General features: G+C 38.0%; 1 protein-coding gene across 2 annotated transcripts in view; it reads left to right on the forward strand.

The window, feature by feature from the left end:
- LOC117400350 (CUB and sushi domain-containing protein 3) overlaps positions 1-19,271 on the forward strand; it is a 524,933-nt gene that overhangs the window by 383,517 nt on the left and 122,145 nt on the right. For both annotated transcript variants that reach the window (XM_059022384.1, XM_034000180.3), the window contains exons 32-33: positions 12,334-12,450; positions 17,761-17,856. In XM_059022384.1, the coding sequence (XP_058878367.1) occupies positions 12,334-12,450; positions 17,761-17,856 (213 nt within the window). The remainder of the gene's footprint in view (positions 1-12,333; positions 12,451-17,760; positions 17,857-19,271) is intronic.

Here is a 19,271-nt window from a genome sequence, read left to right on the forward strand (position 1 = left end):
ACAAAACAGAAGAAAAATCAAGAATGAGGTGACTGTTTTAATTTGCTTAACTGCAACCATTTAAAGCACACAATAGTCCATCTAAGGGTTTGGTGGTCTGAATAATTCTGTAATTTGCCTCAGTCTGTTGGTCCTTGTTTTGGCAGCTAAATCTAGTAGCTGTTTTAGCAGCAGAAGCTGTGTGCGTAATACACCACACGTAATTCATCACATGATTACAGGGGCAATTCTGTTGATTAGACAGTATGGTTGATCAAAGATTGGATAATTGACTCTCTACTGTACTTATTTTCACACTTCCATGTAGCTCAGGCCTGTGACAATGTGACCAGTGCACAGTAAAAATGTATTCTGTTGTATTGCTCATTTTGTAACTCTTTCTCTCATACATATTTTACCACATGTTCTCTGTATATTAGGTTTATACATCTTGAAACTCCTTCCTCTATATAGTATGATCTGATTTAGTGTCAGGCTAATTATAGTTTTCTGTTATCTTTATTGAAACCACTTTGCAGCATTTTAGTAAACCAAATATACACCCTGTCATATTTGCTATCCTATGTTTCTGAAAGAAATGTGTACAGCATTTTTCTGTGTTGCTTTTTTTTTTTTTAAGGGGGGAATCAGGGCTTAATCTGATAATTAGCCAGTTTATGCTTCTGGGGAAAAAATATATATTTTACTAAGTACACTTTATTGAGCAGAATGGACTACGTTTATATAAATTGGTGTTTCTGCTTAAATCACAGTAATCCAGCAAAAATTGCTTCTGGAAAGACTTCAGCCCACAATGCTTCTTCAGTGCACAGCACACCTTCATTAAGCTTCCCTACCTCACTCCAGAAAATAAGTCTTGAGGAGTTGTTTCAGTTGTTTATTTAGTAAGCATGACAAATGTTGATCAATTATAGTTTTAATGGTGTATTCTCTCGTCTCCCAACTCACATATATTTGCTATGCTACTATGAAGTAAATAAGACGGCTGAATTTGATGAAATTTGATAGAGTCACTGTCATGAAGATACTTTGACAAATCAAAGAAAAGCATCAACAAAGATATCACTTTGATATGTGATATGTGAGCTCAAATCACATTGATGCACAAGAAAAAAAGTTGTGCTTTTTTACATTTTTTTTTTAAGTAAACAACCAGATAACCCCCAGTTGGCACTATAGAGTTCAAAACATGTTTATATTAAATCATAATAACACAAATCTATCATCTGAGATGCTGCTCCCAGAAGAAAATGTATTTAAAATGTATTATATATTATGATGACTTACCTTATTAAGAAGTGCATGCATACTAAGTTCACATTTAACCAAATGTTACTTTAGTTAGCTTGCCTTTTGAGAGCAGTTTCCCTTTACAAGAGTCCTTGTCAGAACTTCATTAGCACTGGACTGGGGAGTGTAATACAGAACATAGTGAAAAACGTAGGAAATGTATCTACTGTTTTGAAGTGTCAGAATTCGATAAGACACGATCATTTATGTTAATCCTCCTTGCTGGCCCTTTTCATACAAAGTTATGTAATTCAGTTGTTTTCCATGTAAAACATGTAAGCAAGTAGTTGTTTAGTATTAACCCAGTGTGATCTACTGTTACAGGCTACCCCCCACCCCTGGGTGTATTTTGTATTATTATTATTATTATTATTTATTTCTTAGCAGACGCCCTTACCCAGGGCGACTTACAATCGTAAGCAAATACATTTCAAGTGTTACAATACAAGTAATACAATAAGAGCAAGAAATACAATAACTTTTGTTCAAGTGTGACAAACCACAATTCAATAATACAGCAGATAATAGTGATAGTTACATCAGGATATGATTAAATAGTGATAGTTACATAAGGATATGATTAAATACAAAATACTACAGGTTAAACACTTGGCAGATTACAGTATTCTGAAGTACAGGATTAAATGCAGTAAGATAGGGGGCAGATAAGAGCAAAATAAAGCACATTTAAATGAAGGGTGATAGTGTCCCAGGATACAAACAGAGGAGTTCTACAGGTGCTGTTTGAAGACGTGAGTCTTAAGGAGGCGCCGGAATGTGGTCAGGGAACATAGTGAAAAAACGTAGAAAATATTGTCTATTTTTGTTTGATGTATGTATTGGTGCATGGGGTATAGCTTGGGTTGTGTAGCACTGGTGATTTAAATGTATATTTGTATTTAGGCACGGGGATTGCACAATCATTTCACGTGCAGATTAAAGTGGGTATTTGTATGGGGGCATGGGGATTCCACAAATTCGTTAATGTGCAGACTGTGCCAGGATTCAAGTGAATGAATGATTGATCAAGCAAGCGAGTCCCAGCACAGCTGCATAAAAAGTCAGTTTTCACGCACACAGCGTTGGTGTGTTCAGAGGCGTAACGGGAGTCGGGAGGTGAATTAAAGTAAATACAATTGCTATTCGTGCTGGATATATACCAGCGCGATACTTTTATTTTCCATGTCTGGTTTTCTGTCTGTTTTGTCCAATGTGCCATTTTGTTTGTGTTTAGTGTTTTGTTTCCTGTTTGTTCAAACCTTTTATTTTGTTCATTTATTATTAAAACTTGCGCACCAGCGCATTCAACACCAGTACTGTTGTCTGTCTAACTTCCTGGTGTGACGTCACCACCAGCCATCCTGGTCACATCTAAACCCAGTGTAATTTTGCATACAATTTAAAATATTTCTGGGCAAATCTCTGTTTAGCTACTTATATGAAGGCGAAGTTTCAATTAAGATGGAGATTACCAAGGCATTTGCAAGAGCACTGATTGTGAACAGTATTTATATACTATCAAGACTTTATCATTAAAAGTGACCTTGCACCTTTTATTTATACAAGCTGCGAGTATAAAACTAGCCTTGTGTATTCACTGGTTATGCTGGGTACGTCATAGTTGCTTAATAGACATTAAGGGCCCTGTTCATAAAAGTACTTGCTGACTGCTGTAATAAAACGAATTTCGTTAAAAACTAACAAAAGTCGTCCATATTGCTATTCATAAAATTATCTGAGCAAACAGGTGACTGTCGCAAAGCACTTTATGAATGGGTATATAGTTGTTTAAGAACGAAAATCCGCCTCTTTTTGATGACATCATCAGCATTATTAATGTTCCCTGGGTGGCGTTGGTAGCTGTTGCAAAAAGAAAAACGGAATCCACCGACAGTAGCCTACTACCGAAACACGAGTCTGCAGCTGCCAGTCACGGGCAGTTTGCAAAACCTGATTCCGATGTCCCTATCACGTCTGCCAAAAATTCAGGACAATTTAGAAAAAATTTAAATAAATACTTTGTATTTTCGTTTTGTTTGGCAACGCTGGTAAACACATTTCCACACACACACATAAGATTTCCATTCTTAACTGCAGGACCAAAAAAAACTGTAGGAGGATGTTTGAATAAATCTGTAATTCTAGTAATAATAATAATAATAATAATAATAATAATAAACCATGCTTAAAGCAGGGAATCAATCAGGGGTGAGTTTATGTTTATGAATCAGTGAAAGCTTCACGCCGTAATGCACACTGTACACAAAATGGATTGTTTTGTGGTGCGCGAAAAAAGACTCCCTTTCGAGCACTGATCGAGCCTCACACTGAGGCTCAATCAGTGTTTTTTGCAATACCAAGCAAGCCCAAATTTCCCACTGAATGCATCAACAGCACTGGTATACTGTATATTGTAACGCTCCATGAAATTGAGACCTGATACAGGTACACCTTGTGGAATTTCCCAAATGGGACCATGCGCTGCCCCTTCCTTTGCGGCAGCATCGGCCTGCTCATTACCCTGTATTTTAGCGTGTGCTTTTACCTTGGCAATGGCTACAGTCTTACGATGCTGGAATAGATCCCACACCTGACCCCACAATGAGCTATGAGTGCATTGCCTCCTGAGGTGCTCAAAACCGGAGGTGCTAAAAACTTGGCTGCACAGAGGGGCAGTGCCTTGGCAGTGTTAACTACATATGCACTGTCTGAAAATGTCTGCAATGGTCCAGAAACATTTTGTAAGGTGTACAGTAAGACACACACATTTCTGCTAATTGGGATGAATGCCTCATAATTGAGCATCTTTGTGTGTGTGTGGTAACCACCGAGAATCCAGCATGAGGGTTACCTCTAACATAATAGCTAGAGCCATCAATGTACACAGGCGTAGCATTGGGAAGTAGTTGGATCAATAAAGGGTCAGAGGGAAGAAGAGGGAGAAGTAAGGGACAGGTGTGGGGGGTGCCTTCTGTTAGGAGAGTAGTGTGATTTTTCATGTGGAGACACTCATGTCCCTTTGCATGAGCATTAGGCTCCATATACTAAGGCATTGGGATGACAATTGAGTGGTGCTTGAGTTAAGTAAAAGTGAGAAAAGTGTATGGGGTGTATGTACTATTAGAGGGTTCAGCCCTACCACCCATGTAAAGTGTCATACAGCCCAGCAGGTAGCATTTAGATGTAGTTCACAGGCTGTGTATTTGGATTCAGGCCCTTGTGTAGCTCTTGGTGCAAAGGTAGGTAGGTCTCATCTTGCCATCTCTTTCTTGTGACAGGACAGCTGACAGTGCATGTGCAGTTGCTGCCAATTCCAAGTGAAACCGTGCTGAAGGGTTGGGAGTGATGAGGGATGTTGGTTGTGCTACCACTGTTTTCAGAACCTCCATGGCAGCAGTGTGGTACTGTTCATGGTAACTTGTCACCTGGGATCTCTTTTTAGTGAGGTCATACAGGGGTTTTGCTGCTTCCGCGAACCCAGGTATGAAGTCCCTCTGGTAGCTAACAAAATCCAGAAAGGAGCGGCGAGTGGTCGTAGTTACAGGTAGTTACAGGTATGCGTGTGATGAGTTTGACCTTTTCTTTGTTTGGCATGCGTCCTTCCTTCAAAATTATAAGTCCCAGAAAACTGACAGACTGTTGAGCTATCTGTGCTTTCTTGGGGTTGACCTTTAACTGTGTCAGAAGTTTCAGGAGCTTGGGCAAGAGTTCATCATGTTCCTCCTGTGTTTCTGTTACCAGAAGCAGATCATCTACATATTGTAACAAAGCGTCTGGCTTGCTGAACCCTTTAATGGCCGCATCCACTCGTTTGTGGAATAAGGTAGCTAAGTTATGAAACCCCTGTGGCAACCGAGTCCAAGTGTACTGCTTGTCCTCAAAGGTAAATGCAAACTTGTACTGACAGTCCTCTTTCAGTGGCACACTCCAATGCAGAGAATACAGTAGCATTAGGAGGTACACTGGATAATACGGGAGGTGTGTCTCTTACCTGTGGTCTGGCTGCTGGAGTGCTTTTGTTAAGCAAGCTGTAGTCCACTGTAAACCACCAGGAGCTGTACGGCTTCTCTACTGGCCATATGGGTGAGTTGGTAACAGATGTACATCCCTTTAGTACACCCTGATGTAGTAAAGATGTGATGATGTTGTGCAAGTTGTCCTCTACCTCCCTTGGGTAACAATACTGTCGGGTTCTCTTATGTGGTGATCCATTTATATTTTCCTCACCTTGCAACAGACTGCAGTCATTATTATTATTATTTTTATTATTATTATTTATTTTATTATTTTATTATTATATTATTTTATTATTATTATTTATTATTATTTATTTCTTAGCAGACGCCCTTATCCAGGGCAACTTACAGTTGTAAACAAAAAATTAATTTCAAGAATCACAGTACAGGTATTAATACAATTAAGAGCAAGATAAAATACAATGACTTCAGTTCTAGTAAAAACAAGTATATTACAAAATACGAATCCATATCAGAGCAGATAACAGTGTCATTTGAAGCCATCCAGAGAGGTGCCACCACCTGAGAATAAGGGGTGTCGTTTGGGTTGCTCGGAGTGTAGGATAGATACAGATGTGCCAGTATTGACCAAAAAGGGACCAGTGGGCCTCCACTCACTGATCCATCGATTAAAGGCCGTTTCCATCTATCCTGCCGTACGAAACCAAACAAAGGGGAGGCCTAGCAGAGCTCAGTATATCCCTCTGTCAGGGCCTATTCTTGACAAATGCTCATTAAGGGTCTCAAGGGCCTTGGTCAGGTCAGTGCATAGCCCTGGCCTGGTTTCTGTGCTTGAGGGGCCGGAGCAGCTGCCATTGGTTTCAGGGGTTTAGTGCACCGGCGGGAGATGCGACCTGGTTCCCTGCAATTATAGCACAACTACTTTACTCTTTTCTTATTTAGGGTTCGTGGAGGGGCATGGTGCCAATAGCCCTCCTTCTTTCAACATTTGAAACGTAGCCTGTAAACGCTGTACATTGGTTCACCAGGGATGCTGCGCTGTTACATTAATACCTACAGCCATTTTAAATTGTGACTCCAAACCTGTTACAAATACCCTTTTAAAAGAGGTCATTGTTATAACCTAGCACTTGTACCACTAACTCATAAGCAGCGTATTTACGGTTGCCATACGCCATGGGGTGCTCTCATGGTTTCTGCTTAATGGAAGTGAATAGCGTCATGTCATCTCACTGCATCCCTAGCAACCCAGCTGGATTCCCCCCTGGACGTGTGTAAGGTGTAATGTTAATGGCATTCTTGAAGTCTGCACTCAGACAGACGACTATTACAGCACACCAGTGGGTCTCATTTAAATCTGGCCTGCTATGGCGTACTGCTTCCATGCTCTATGCCCATTCTCACCAATCAGTGGTGTAATCCACTTGCCCTACTTCCTTTAGTAGTTCAGAGTTTTCTTTTGAGATGCTCAGGAATCTTTACTAATTCTTAATACATTTACTGTATCAGACAGCCTGGCTAAGTCTTTTTCTTGTTGTCTAACGTTTTTCTCTGGATCTGCTCTCATGGTGCATATATATGTTCCAAACCACATTAGCTGTTTTATGTCTTTCTTTTTGTACTTTGTTTTTTTCTTGTGTTTCTACCCATTCTATAATTATTTTTTTAAGGCATGGCTTCCCCCACTGTACCAACAATTTTATGCATTTCTCATTGGAGAGTCTCAGAACACGATTCTGCCTTTCTATTAAACTTCTCCATAGCTCCTATTTAAGTTGTGTGCTATGCATTATGTCCAGACGCTGTCCGTCACTCTGGCCCTCACGGTAATAACAACTCCCAACTTTCCTACTCTTATGGTAGTGTATTCTGGCAAAACTGTGGCACAATACCCCCACACAGCTCTCTCAGCTATTCTTTACACTACCTGTTAGTTATCCTGCTACTCTCTTTAAAAAGGGGTTGGTCAAACCAACACCATTTCCCTATCTCTAGTAATTAGGTTATAATCCTTATTTACCAATAGGTTCTCTATATGCAAGTCACTGCTAGTCAATTCTAAAAAAACTGCTCCCGATTTACTCCCTGTGCTGGGAGTAAAAAATGACTGATGTGTCATAAATGCTGGTAGTCCTGACTTCTTATTGAAATTGAATAGCCATTTCTAGATTTTTTTTAACGTCTCAGGTCCCTTCGTGGTCGCCAATTTAAGAAAACAAAGTCTAATATTTTCTTAATATCTATTGAGACCTGAGAGTAAAAATTACCTGACACAACAAACAATTTCAAACCACAGTAATCAGGTAAAAATTATACAGAGAAATTCACTACTACTAGAGTAGAATTAGCCCTGATACAGAGTAACATAAAGTAAAATACTTTTCTATTAACCCTGGACAATTGGTGGCATTAGTCCTCTCCACACCCCCTACTTGCAACAACACATACATTCCTCAGATAAGGAGAGAGAGAGGGAGAGAGAGAGAGAGAGGGAGAGGGAGAGGGAGAGAGAGAGAGAGAGAGAGAGAGAGAGAGAGAGAGAGAGAGAGAGAGAGAGATATTATCGGTTGAATCTATGAGACACATTTTAGACATTAGGGGTGATTAAGCTTTGGGTGACATTTTGGCTCCTGGTTCATTGGAACACTTCAGGTTTTACGACACAAATTATATTCTAGTTCTGCATCAACAGAAAAATGTGTCTAAAATGCAGATTTCTTATCACATACATCTGATGTGATGGATAATGTGTATGTTTATATAGAAGTTGTTTTACTGTCACTGCAGTTGTTTTAGGATGCTGCCCTGTGCAACATTTGCCAATTTTTTGTGAGAAGAAAAAGAAAAAATCAGGCAGTTTGGTGAAAATACCCCTAATGTTACCGAAAGCAATAATCATGATAAAAAGCGGAGAGCGTCTCAAAATTGTCTTTGATCATAAAGTCAATATACAGTGCATTATGATGGATGTTCATTTTGCACTAGGACATTTGTAAATGATTCAAGGTTGGATTACTGGTATCAGTTCTGCTCTCATGACCCCACTGTGTGTATGTTTCATATTGTACACCCCATAAAACGAGACAAGATTGCTATTGACCTCTTTTAATCAAAGTCCCTCCAGTAACCAAGATTGATTCTTTTTGACATTTCAGTTCAGCTCACATTACAGACAAATAGATCTTTTAGTGGCATGACAAACCTTGGGCATGTAACTTGTGGTGTACTCCATAAATTCACATTGACATGTAACTTGTGGTGTACTCCATAAATTCACATTGACATGATGCCTGGCTCTATTCTTTATATTTGGATGACCCACCAGATAATGTTGAAGTGTTTTTTTAACATACCTTTTCAAACTAATTAATCATCCGCATAAAGGCAGTTTGAATTATTTTTCGAAACCGCTGTCACCACCGCATTTGCTACTGTTATAATTCCATGAACTATATAAGCTCAAAACTTCCTATTTTCAGTGATATGGGAACTCGGCGGACACAATCTTACAGCACCATTCACTTTGACCTGTGACCTAAGATGTCTGTCACTACTACTAGACCTAATGCTTCATTTGTATTCTGTGAGCCCCAAAGTTCATTTTGATCATGAGTTGTAGCACAAGAAAAAAAAACCTTTCTTGATAGAGTTTTTTTTTTTTTTTTTTTGCTCCAAAGCCTTGTGTCTCATAAACTAGTTGAGGTAGTAACTTTATATTTTCAGGGTTATATAAACTCTGCATGCTTTTTGTGTTTATGACCATGACATTGAACTAATTAAACAAAACTAGCATGTTGCATCTCAAAATAAATGTATTTGGCTTTACACTGACTGGTCAAAACAGAAAAGAAAATGTAAAACTGGAAAATAGGCTACAATTCATATTTATGTTGTCAGGTTCATCTTGTGAGCCACTAAACCAATATATTCTGTGTGCGGTTTGTATTAAAGCATTCTGAAACAGTACTGAGAAAGCAAAAGGATCTAGATTTCACATGGACATGATAATGGGTGCCAGTGCAACCAGCTTGTTCCTCAGCTTGCTGTATTGACCAACGTATTCATGAAGACAGTGTCCAGGGTGTATATGGAATTGCAACATTTTCAAAAAACCATGACTGTAAAGTACAACTCCGGTTGTAATCTAGCCATGACAATGCAGCTGGGTCTACAGCCATTCTGTATTTCTTTTGGCACACAGAGCTCACAGATTAATTTGCTTTACTGCTATTCATAGTGATTGTCTGTTTACCACTGTTTTCCATTAGTAATCCAATCAATTTCTAAGATGACATTTTGTGGGAAGGGAATTTTAAATTAGACTTGGATAGTTATTTAATTAATTATGATGGCTGTCCATAGACAAATCATAAAGCTAGTAACTACTCAATAGTTGTGAGTGCTTAATTCATTTATTGTATCTCTGGGAACACTTACACCAATACAATGTGTCTTATACTCTATACAGTATATAACAGTAACCTTAACATTACATTTTAATTATGACTCTGCATTCCACGAAAGAGCATTTAAAGTACCAAATAACGTGTTCAGAGGTTCAGAGGGGTGGGAACAGGTTTATGAATATCTACGACAAGCCCCATATAATGACAATAGATAAACAAATCAATTTTTTTGATTGGTTAGGGTGGAATAAGTACCATTAATAAACATTAAGTGAGAACTCTACATGCTAAGTAACACAACAGTGTTTAGACAGACAACAGATTTCACTGCCTACGTTACAAAGTGTTCTGTGCACATTTTGAGTACAAACATAGATATTAATGTAGTTGGATCTTTGCACTAACCTGGCAGGTGTGTGTATAGTGCATGTTTTGATTATTCTTGTCCTGCATATTCATAAACCTGTTCCTGTTCCCTCTAAACCTATGCCAGAGTGAGCAGGTAGGACAGATAAACCAATCAAAATATCAATTGGATATCCCAGTGAGCACAGTTGGATCAATAATCAGGAAGTGGAAGCTGCATCACACCACCCAGCCACTGCCAAGAAAAGGCCGTCCTTCAAAACTCAGCGCTCAAACAAGAAGGAGACTTGTGAGAGAAGCCACAGAGAGGTCAACAATCACTTTGAAGGAGCTACAGAGTTCAGTGGCTGGGAGTGGAGTAATGGTGCACCAGTCAACCATATCAAGAGCTCTGCATAACACTGGCCTGTATGGGAGGGTGGCAAGAAAGAAGCCATTACTCAAAAAGTACCATCTGAAAGCACGTTTGGAGTTTGCCAGAAAGCATGAGAGTGACCCAGCTGCGATGTGGGAAAAGGTTTTGTGGTCAGATGAGACCAAGATAGAGCTTTTTGGCCAAAACTCAAAGCGCTATGTGTGGCGCAAACCTAACACTGCCCATGTCTCAAGACGCACCATCCCTACAGTGAAGTGTGGTGGTGGCAGCATCACGCTGTGGGGATGCTTCTCATCAGCAGGGACTGGACATCTTGTTAAAAATGAAGGAAGAACTGATGGAGCAAAATACAGGGAAATACTGCAAGAGAACCTGCTTCAGTCCGCTAAAAAACTTGGGAGGAAATTCACCTTTCAGCAGGACAATGATCCCAAGCACAAGGCCAAAGCAACATTGGAGTGGCTCAAGAACAAAAAGGTGAATGTCCTACAGTGGCCCAGTCAAAGTCCTGATCTCAGTCCCATTGAGAATCTGTGGCACTATTTGAAAATTGCGGTCCACAAGCGTTGTCCAACCAACCTGAACAACCTGGAGCAAATCTGCCAAGAAGAATGGGCCAAAATCACTCCGACACTGTGTTCAAAGCTGGTACATACTTACCCCAAAAGACTTAAAGCTGTTATTGCAGCTGGCTCTACCAAATATTAATGTGTGGGGGTTGAATACTTATGCAAGCAAGATATTTCAGTTTTTTATTTTTCTTAAAATATTCCCAACATAAAACCAATGTCACCTTACAATAATTGATTTTGAGTTTCAGTGTTTTAAAATAAAATATCAAACAGAACAAAATTTCAATGTACCATTTGTAATTCAGTAATATGAGAGAATTGGTCAGGGGTCTGAATACTTTTGCAAGGCACTGTGTGTGTATGTATATATATATATATATATATATATATATATATATATATATATATATATATATATATATATATATATATATTCTCAAAGAGCCAGCTTCCCAACGTTTTGATATGTTGTACATATCTTTCTCAAGGGAGCATGTGTTTGAATCAAAACATTGGAGGTATTTATAGGTTCGGCAGCAGTGTGGAGTAGTGGTTAGGGCTCTGGACTCCTGACCGGAGGGTTGTGGGTTCAATCCCCAGTGGGGGACACTGCTGTTGTACCCTTGAGCAAGGTACTTTACCTAGATTGCTCCAGTAAAAACCCAACTGTATAAATGGGTAATTGTATGTAAAAATAATGTGATATATGTATAATGTGAAATAATGTATAATGTGATATCTTGTAACAATTGTAAGTCGCCCTGGATAAGGACGTCTGCTAAGAAATAAATAATAATAATAATAATAATAATAGGTTTTTGATGGCATGACAACTACTTGTTATTGTTTATATTCATTACATGATGTATGGTGTTTATATTCATTACATGATGTAATGGTGTTACTTTTATCTTTAAATCTGTATTAATTCTAATTAACATTATTTTATATAAACTTATATTTATTTTATCATGCAATGCTGGCTTTGAGGATCAGCCTTGAATTTGCCTCTCCAGCGAATCAGCATGCACAACTTTTGAATTAATTTTGTTTATTTATTATTTTAAATGTTATATATTTATTGGAGTTATATAGCAACAATGTAAGTGCTGCTTAAAAATTAAAGATTATAGTTTTTAATCACAAAAATAACAATGAGACGGGGGTAGAAAAACAGGAAGAACCAAGAATAAAATTGTATCATAAATGCATGTAAAACATTTAATCTTCATTATAATCATATGGAAATAGCATTCATTTCTCACTGACTGTAACCTGTGTTTTGTTGCAGCAAAGAATGTGATGGCAAAATCGTGATTTTATTGTTTGTTTGTTTTTTCCAACAGTTCTGTTCGGGCAGTTTGTATTTTTCCAGACATCTCTTCATGATGTGGTAGATGTATATGATGAACCAACCCAGCTGAACTCTTCGCTGCTGTCCTCGCTGTCTGGTTCTCATTCAGGTATTCAATCTCTCTTAAATGGATACTGTACGTGACATAGGTTTGCAGACATGGCAAATGCATGTTATATTCCGTCTTTTGTTTTGTTTTAATACTAGAAATACTTTATTGACTTAAAAGCTAGCTGATATACTGATAAGAGTCATTATTTATTTATTTATATCAAAAAATGTATTCTGCTATAAAAAGTTATTTGCATTGTAATGCAATTACTTCAGTAATTAGCACTTGATAAAATAATTATATGTAAATGTGGTTTACCATCTGTATGGTACATACTGTGAGGATATACAGAGACAGTGCACATTTTTGCTGCACAAACAAATACAATGAGCTGTCACCATTTTGTTTTTTTACTACAATAACATCTCCAGGAGTATCAATGTCGGTATATATAGTAACAGAACAAGGGGTAGGGTCATTAATGGGAGGTAAATGAGGGCAAGTTTGTTGGCAAACTATGGCCTCACATTACCGGAAACAAGATGGCCTTTCCCATTTGCATTTCCCAGACAGCCCCATGAAAGTAAATGATGTCACAATGATGGGGCGTTTGTATGACACAAAAAGGGACAGCCCCATTCAAATAGTGAAGGAGCATTATGCTGCAAGAAAGAGAAAGAAAAACCTGTGTGAGACTGATACCTGCAAGTTTTGACCTGGACTGTTCTGATTACCTGATTTGTGGCCTGGCCCTGTTTTGTGTGGATAACCTGCTACGTGTACCTGACCCTTGTCTGTTTAATGTGCACAAGTTTAGACCTACCTCTTTATTTGTCACTATATATTAGTATTATGGCATTATGGGGCAAATGGAAGTCATAACCTGTTCCGCAGTATACAGGGATGCTGACGCCACAGGCCTTATCACCACCCCAAGCGTGGTATGTATCATGGATCATAGGAACCGCACGGCCCGTCGTGGTATACACCGTTATACATATATATATATATATATGTTAGTGCATCGACGAACACAGGATTTTTAAATGTTCGTTCGGGCGGGGGGGGGGGGCGTGGCCCCTGTGTGTGCCTTTATATTTTACAGCAAGACCTTACAATATGTAACATGTTAAAGTACAAAAATATCCTAGGAGTAAAGAATAAGTTGTGTAGGACTTACTTTACCCCAATGAATTAACTACAAAACAAAGGATGCCAAATAGCAGTTCAAGTTAAATGTTTTTTTTTCTCCCAAATAAATTGTACATAAATTTGACAAGGCATTTTATTTCTTTTTTCTTTTTTTTCATTACTTGCTTGCCATTGCTGTTTCTTCACAGTAAACAGTGGCCATCGACACATTGTCATAAAGTAATAACATGACTCAGGTTTACTTGTGCCTTTTTGTACCTGAACAAGCAAACGAAAACTGAAATTTAACTTGAAATACTTCAAATAAAACAAACGTGTGAAATGGCGTTGTAAATTGAAGGGAAAAAAAAAACAGCACTGTTTTGGTTCTCGTTTTACATTCCACATAACACAGTCACAACTATATATATATATATATATATATATATATATATATATATATATATATATACAGTCTATATAAAAACCACTACACAACATTTTCAGGTACTGTCAAGCGAGGCATTTCAGTCCCATGAGATTTTGGCTCGCTCTAAAGCAGCACAACGCTTTTTTTTTTTATTGTTCCAGATGGCTTTCCATAGCGATCACTAAGGGTGTGCGCGCATAATCGGTTTTTTACTTTTTGCTGTGTAAAACTTTTAAATAGATTCCCAATAGTTGCTGTGTTGATTCTGTGTTTTTATATATATATATATATATATATATATATATATATATATATATATATATATACACACACACACAAGGAAAGTCTGTCATTTGTGAGGGAAGATAGGCTATAAGATTTTTGAAGTGTATCTGACTTGACTTTTTTGCGGAAAGAACATGTGTTCTTGTAAAGCCATTTATTATAGATGTCAAAACATATCGCATTTTTACATTTCTTACAAGTTTTATTTTATATTTGTTCACCTTTCAGTGCGCCCAAATAATGTTTTTATTTGGTTGAATGATCCTTAAACTTTGATTTGGTTGAATATGTTACTTTCTTTAAATAAATGTGTTAATCCTGATCAAAATTACTTATTTAATATTAATTTTATCATTAATTTAAATCTAATTATTTAAATTACACTGTGTAATATATATATATATTTTTTTCTGTTCCTGGGTAGTAAGTGTTATTTCCTAATTGCTTATGCCTCAAAAATATAGAAAATGGCTATTATTCCCCACAAACTTTGCTTTTGTGACCAGGACAGTGATATTTTGAAATTTACCTATTTTCCAGAACATTCCAGATAGATTCAGTGCTGAGTAAACCTGGAGTAACTTCTAGAACTTTCCAGTAATATAAATAGTAGTATAAATACAGGGGCCTTAAGCCCACCAGTTCAGTTTAGTTCCAGCTGCCTAAGTGGATACATATCTGCATTTTTCTGAGATGGCATCAAGGTCATAGGAGACTTCAAAATGGTGGCATTCCTGATGGGTCTCCAAGGCGGTTTTACCAAGTTTCCCTGCTATCTTTGCCTTTGGGACAGCAGGGACACCAAGGCACACTACCACAGGCGGGACTGGCCACAGCGGACCGAGTTCTCTGTGGAGAGGAACAACGTCAAGTGGGAGCCACTGGTGGACCCCCGGAAGGTGCTGATGCCACCACTGCACATCAAATTGGGCCTTATGAAACAATTTGTCAGAGCTCTAGATAAGGAGCGGGCAGCCTTCAAGTACCTTCAAGACTTCTTCCTTAAGCTGTCTGAGGCAAAGGTCAAAGCCGGTGTCTTCGTCGGACCACAGATAAAGAAGATCCTGGAGTGTAATGAATTCCCCAAGAAGCTCACTAGTAAGGAGAAAGTGGCTTGAAACAGCTTTGTCGCAGTGGTTCGGGGCTTCCTGGGCAATCACAAGGCCGAAAACTATGTGGAGCTGGTTGAGACTCTGGTGAAGAACTACGGCACAATGGGCTGTAGGATGTCCCTCAAAGTCCATATCCTTGATGCTCATCTTGATAAATTCAAGGAGAACATGGGAGCGTACTCGGAGGAGCAAGGCGAGCGCTTCCACCAGGATATACTGGACTTTGAACGCCGCTACCAAGGACAGTATAACGAGAACATGATGGGAGACTACATTTGGGGGCTGATTCGTGAAGGTGATTTACAGTATAATCGTAAATCTCGAAAAACTACTCACTTCTAAATCTTTTGTAGTCATTTTTGTATTACTTTAGTATAAATACATGTTAATTTTTATTCATATGTTGTTTTTTTCTGACTTTATGTGAACGAAAAGACACAAATTCGCCCATTTTCTCATTGGAAATAGGTAAATTTCAAAATATCACTGTCCTGGTCACAAAAGCAAAGTTTGTGGGGAATAATAGCCATTTTCTATACTTTTGAAGCATAAGCAATCAGGAAATAACACTTACTACCCAGGAACAAACATTGTGTTACATAGTGTTATTTCTATTATTATTATTATTATTATTTATTTATTTCTTAGCAGACGCCCTTATCCAGGGCGACTTACAATCATAAGCAAAAACATTTCAAGCGTTACAATACAAGTAATACAATACAATACAATTTCTAACCACATTTAACATTTCTAGCACAGTATAGAACAGTATACAAAATAAATTATATACTCAACTTTAACTTGAAAAATACAAGTACTTGGTGATAAAATGTGTGGAATAATAATAATAATAATAATAATAATAATAATAATAATAATAATAATAATAATCTGTTGAGTTCAAGTTAAGTATCTTGGGGTTTCAATGCGGGTCAATTTACACATGAAATGCTGATGCGCGTGCACGTTTGGGAGAATTACTCATGTAAATCAGGTTTGTGGCCGAAAAAAACAGCCAAAGAGAGTGATAGGGTAAATCTCATTTACGAAACACACAGGAAAACCACACCCAGTTTCGCATGGAAATCCGCATTTCACGTGTAGATGTTAATGAGCGTGTTTATCCTTAACTGTAAATATTGCAAGGGAGAAGGTCAGTTGTTACTGTGGATTCCAAGATGGCAGAAAGTAGTGGCTGATGGGCGATTTTATGATGTAGTTTACATTAATGATGATGCAGTCACCTTTTTTTATTGCTGTTTTTTGTTGTGTCTGGACTGTCATGTTGTATATCTCTTGTGCGTTTACAGTTCTGTATAAAACCACTTACCATGAACTGCGGTATGCTCTTGTAGTATTAAAGCAGCTGTTTGAGAATACACTTGCTGTAAAAACTACACTGAAGTTAAATACGAAGAGCAAGTGAGCTGCTTAAATGTCTAACTGAATTAATTCCCATCCTTTTTTGATCCCAGCTATGTCCAAAGACAATGTGTGCCTGCCTTCCTCGTTAATAAATATAGCTGGTGAACTGGATGTCATGAGCCAGCTCGATCGCCCAAAACAGCGCAACAACCAACAAGTTGTTGATGCCCTCTCAGAACTGACCAAATAAAATTGCAAATGGACGTATTGATTGTGTTTTATTTGTTTGCATCATTAATATTTAACACAACAGCAAATCCAACACAATTTAAAAGAAAGGAGAGAATCTCTGACAGCACAAGCCTCCTCAGATCGCTGCTGTCCAATTGAAACTGGCCGCTGAGGTAACCTTCACAATTGCCAAGTCCGCTTATAATAAGCAGGATTGGGCTTGTTCGCATGTTTTGGGCTTGTTTTGAAAACCAGTGTCGCTTTTTCTCGTGAGACTTGGCAACACTGGTAACCTTCCCCGCCTGTCTCACAGGCAGCAACTGATTATATATATGACTTGATGATCTACTACTTGAATGTGCTCAGTAAGCTTGATGAGTGTGTCAGCATTTACCAACTGCAGCCCTTTACCTGCTGCACATCGTAGTCTGATAAAACAAAACAAAACAAAAATGTTCTTGTAATTTCCTGTCATACTTGTCTGAAAAAGTACAGTCATTGTCTTACCAGTATTGTTTTACTCTATGTTGAAAGCAACATCTGTAGGTGTGCAGAATTCAGAAATTGTCAGGACCTCACTGGAAGTGCCCGTGGTCAATAGGAAATGAATATGGTCACATTGGAATTAAGTGAGATCCCTTTGATGTGCCTATGTCACTTCTGATTTGACCTGCCCAGATCTGAATTCTGCTCACCCCTATAACGCAGCAACATATCCATACATTGTAGTTTTTTTTTTTTTTTTAATTATTTTAATTTTATTTTTAGTAATAATAATTTTAATGTAATTTAACAAACCCTGTTTTGCAGGAGAGTCACTCCCTTTAAGCTCAGGTAACCACATCACCATCAATTTTACAGCAGTTGGTCCAGAAACTGCACGTGGGTTTCATTTTGTTTATCAAGGTAAGTTGAAGACAAATTATCTGGTTGCTAAACTTTTAAGCTAATTTCAAAAATTGTGAAAACCAAAATTCCAAATAGAAATATAACGGATTATGTTGTACTGTGCAGTTTATTAACATTGAATTATTCACCTTGGTAACACCACTCCATATGTTTTCTATTTGATTTTGGATTATCCCTAACCAAATTATTTGGTTTGTGAAAGTTTGAAGGTATCAAATCAATTTGAATAATGCACTGGAACATCTGCTTCCTTTGTGGTGCTTTCTTAATTACATTCACTTTGAAACTTTAAGTTACCAGTGTTTTCATTTACAGCAAATGTCACTTTCAAGTGAAGTAAAAGGTACTTAGTGCCACCAACTGAAACACTTGGCTGATGTGAATAAAGACCCATTTAAACCGGACATTGTACATTCCAGGATTTATTAGTACATGTGTACTGTGGAAAGTAATACTTTTTAGACAAAGGTGTTTTTAATTTTTTTTTTTTCAAGTCTTATGATTTAATGCACTTTTTCCATCTCCTTTGAAAATCAGATTTTATTGATAATCCAAGATAAAGGCAGTTTATGAATCTCAAGTGTGACAGGACCATTTTAAAACATTAAATGCAAGTGTAACAGGGGGAGGTGTTACCTGTGTGGGTCATCACTGGTAATAAGAGCCAGGACAAAGCTTTGGTGTTTGACACGCCACACAGGCGTGTCAGATTTCATAAATAAAAAAACAAAACAAAGCTAAGAAGTTTGCCCACAGACGGTGGCCACTACTCCCACTAAAAGAGAGGCCCCGCTTCAGGAACCTATTGCACTACGAAACCCTCACTATTCTGTTTGGGATCGACATTCCCTATATTAACTTAACTTGGCTGTTGCCGGAGTCCCAGCATCCGCCCGGTGACTCCGGCTCCTTCCTACAGTCCTAGCTGGGCAGCACCTTCACGGAATCCGTGTTGGAGTCGATGGGTTCTGTAGTAGTCATTTTCCTCCTGGAGCGGAACACTGACATGCTCGGTGGCAACATAGGAGTGTCAGCACAGCCCCAGCCAATCACAACATGTTAGTGGTTTTAATTAAGACATTGTCAAGTATTTTCCTGTTTGGATTGAATTCATGTCATGTTATGTTGGCTATAATAAACCAATTCAATCAGCAGCAGCATATCACTGAATTTAAAAAGAAAGCAACCATAATTTAATATGACCTTCTGTTGTCAATTATTCTTTTAAAACAAACCAAAAAATTACAAAATATTACAAAAATGATTGCCTAGAAGATTTTGCAGATTATAGGGATCATAAGTCCTGCAATTATAGTTTGCAGTACTGTTTTGACTAGAATGAGTTTTCTGTATTTCTAACAACTGTGAACTCTTTTAGTATTGTGTTCAACATGGTTATTCATAAATTAGGT

This window comes from Acipenser ruthenus, chromosome 4 (genome assembly GCF_902713425.1).
Source record: "Acipenser ruthenus chromosome 4, fAciRut3.2 maternal haplotype, whole genome shotgun sequence".
Classification (NCBI taxonomy): Eukaryota; Metazoa; Chordata; class Actinopteri; order Acipenseriformes; family Acipenseridae; genus Acipenser; species Acipenser ruthenus.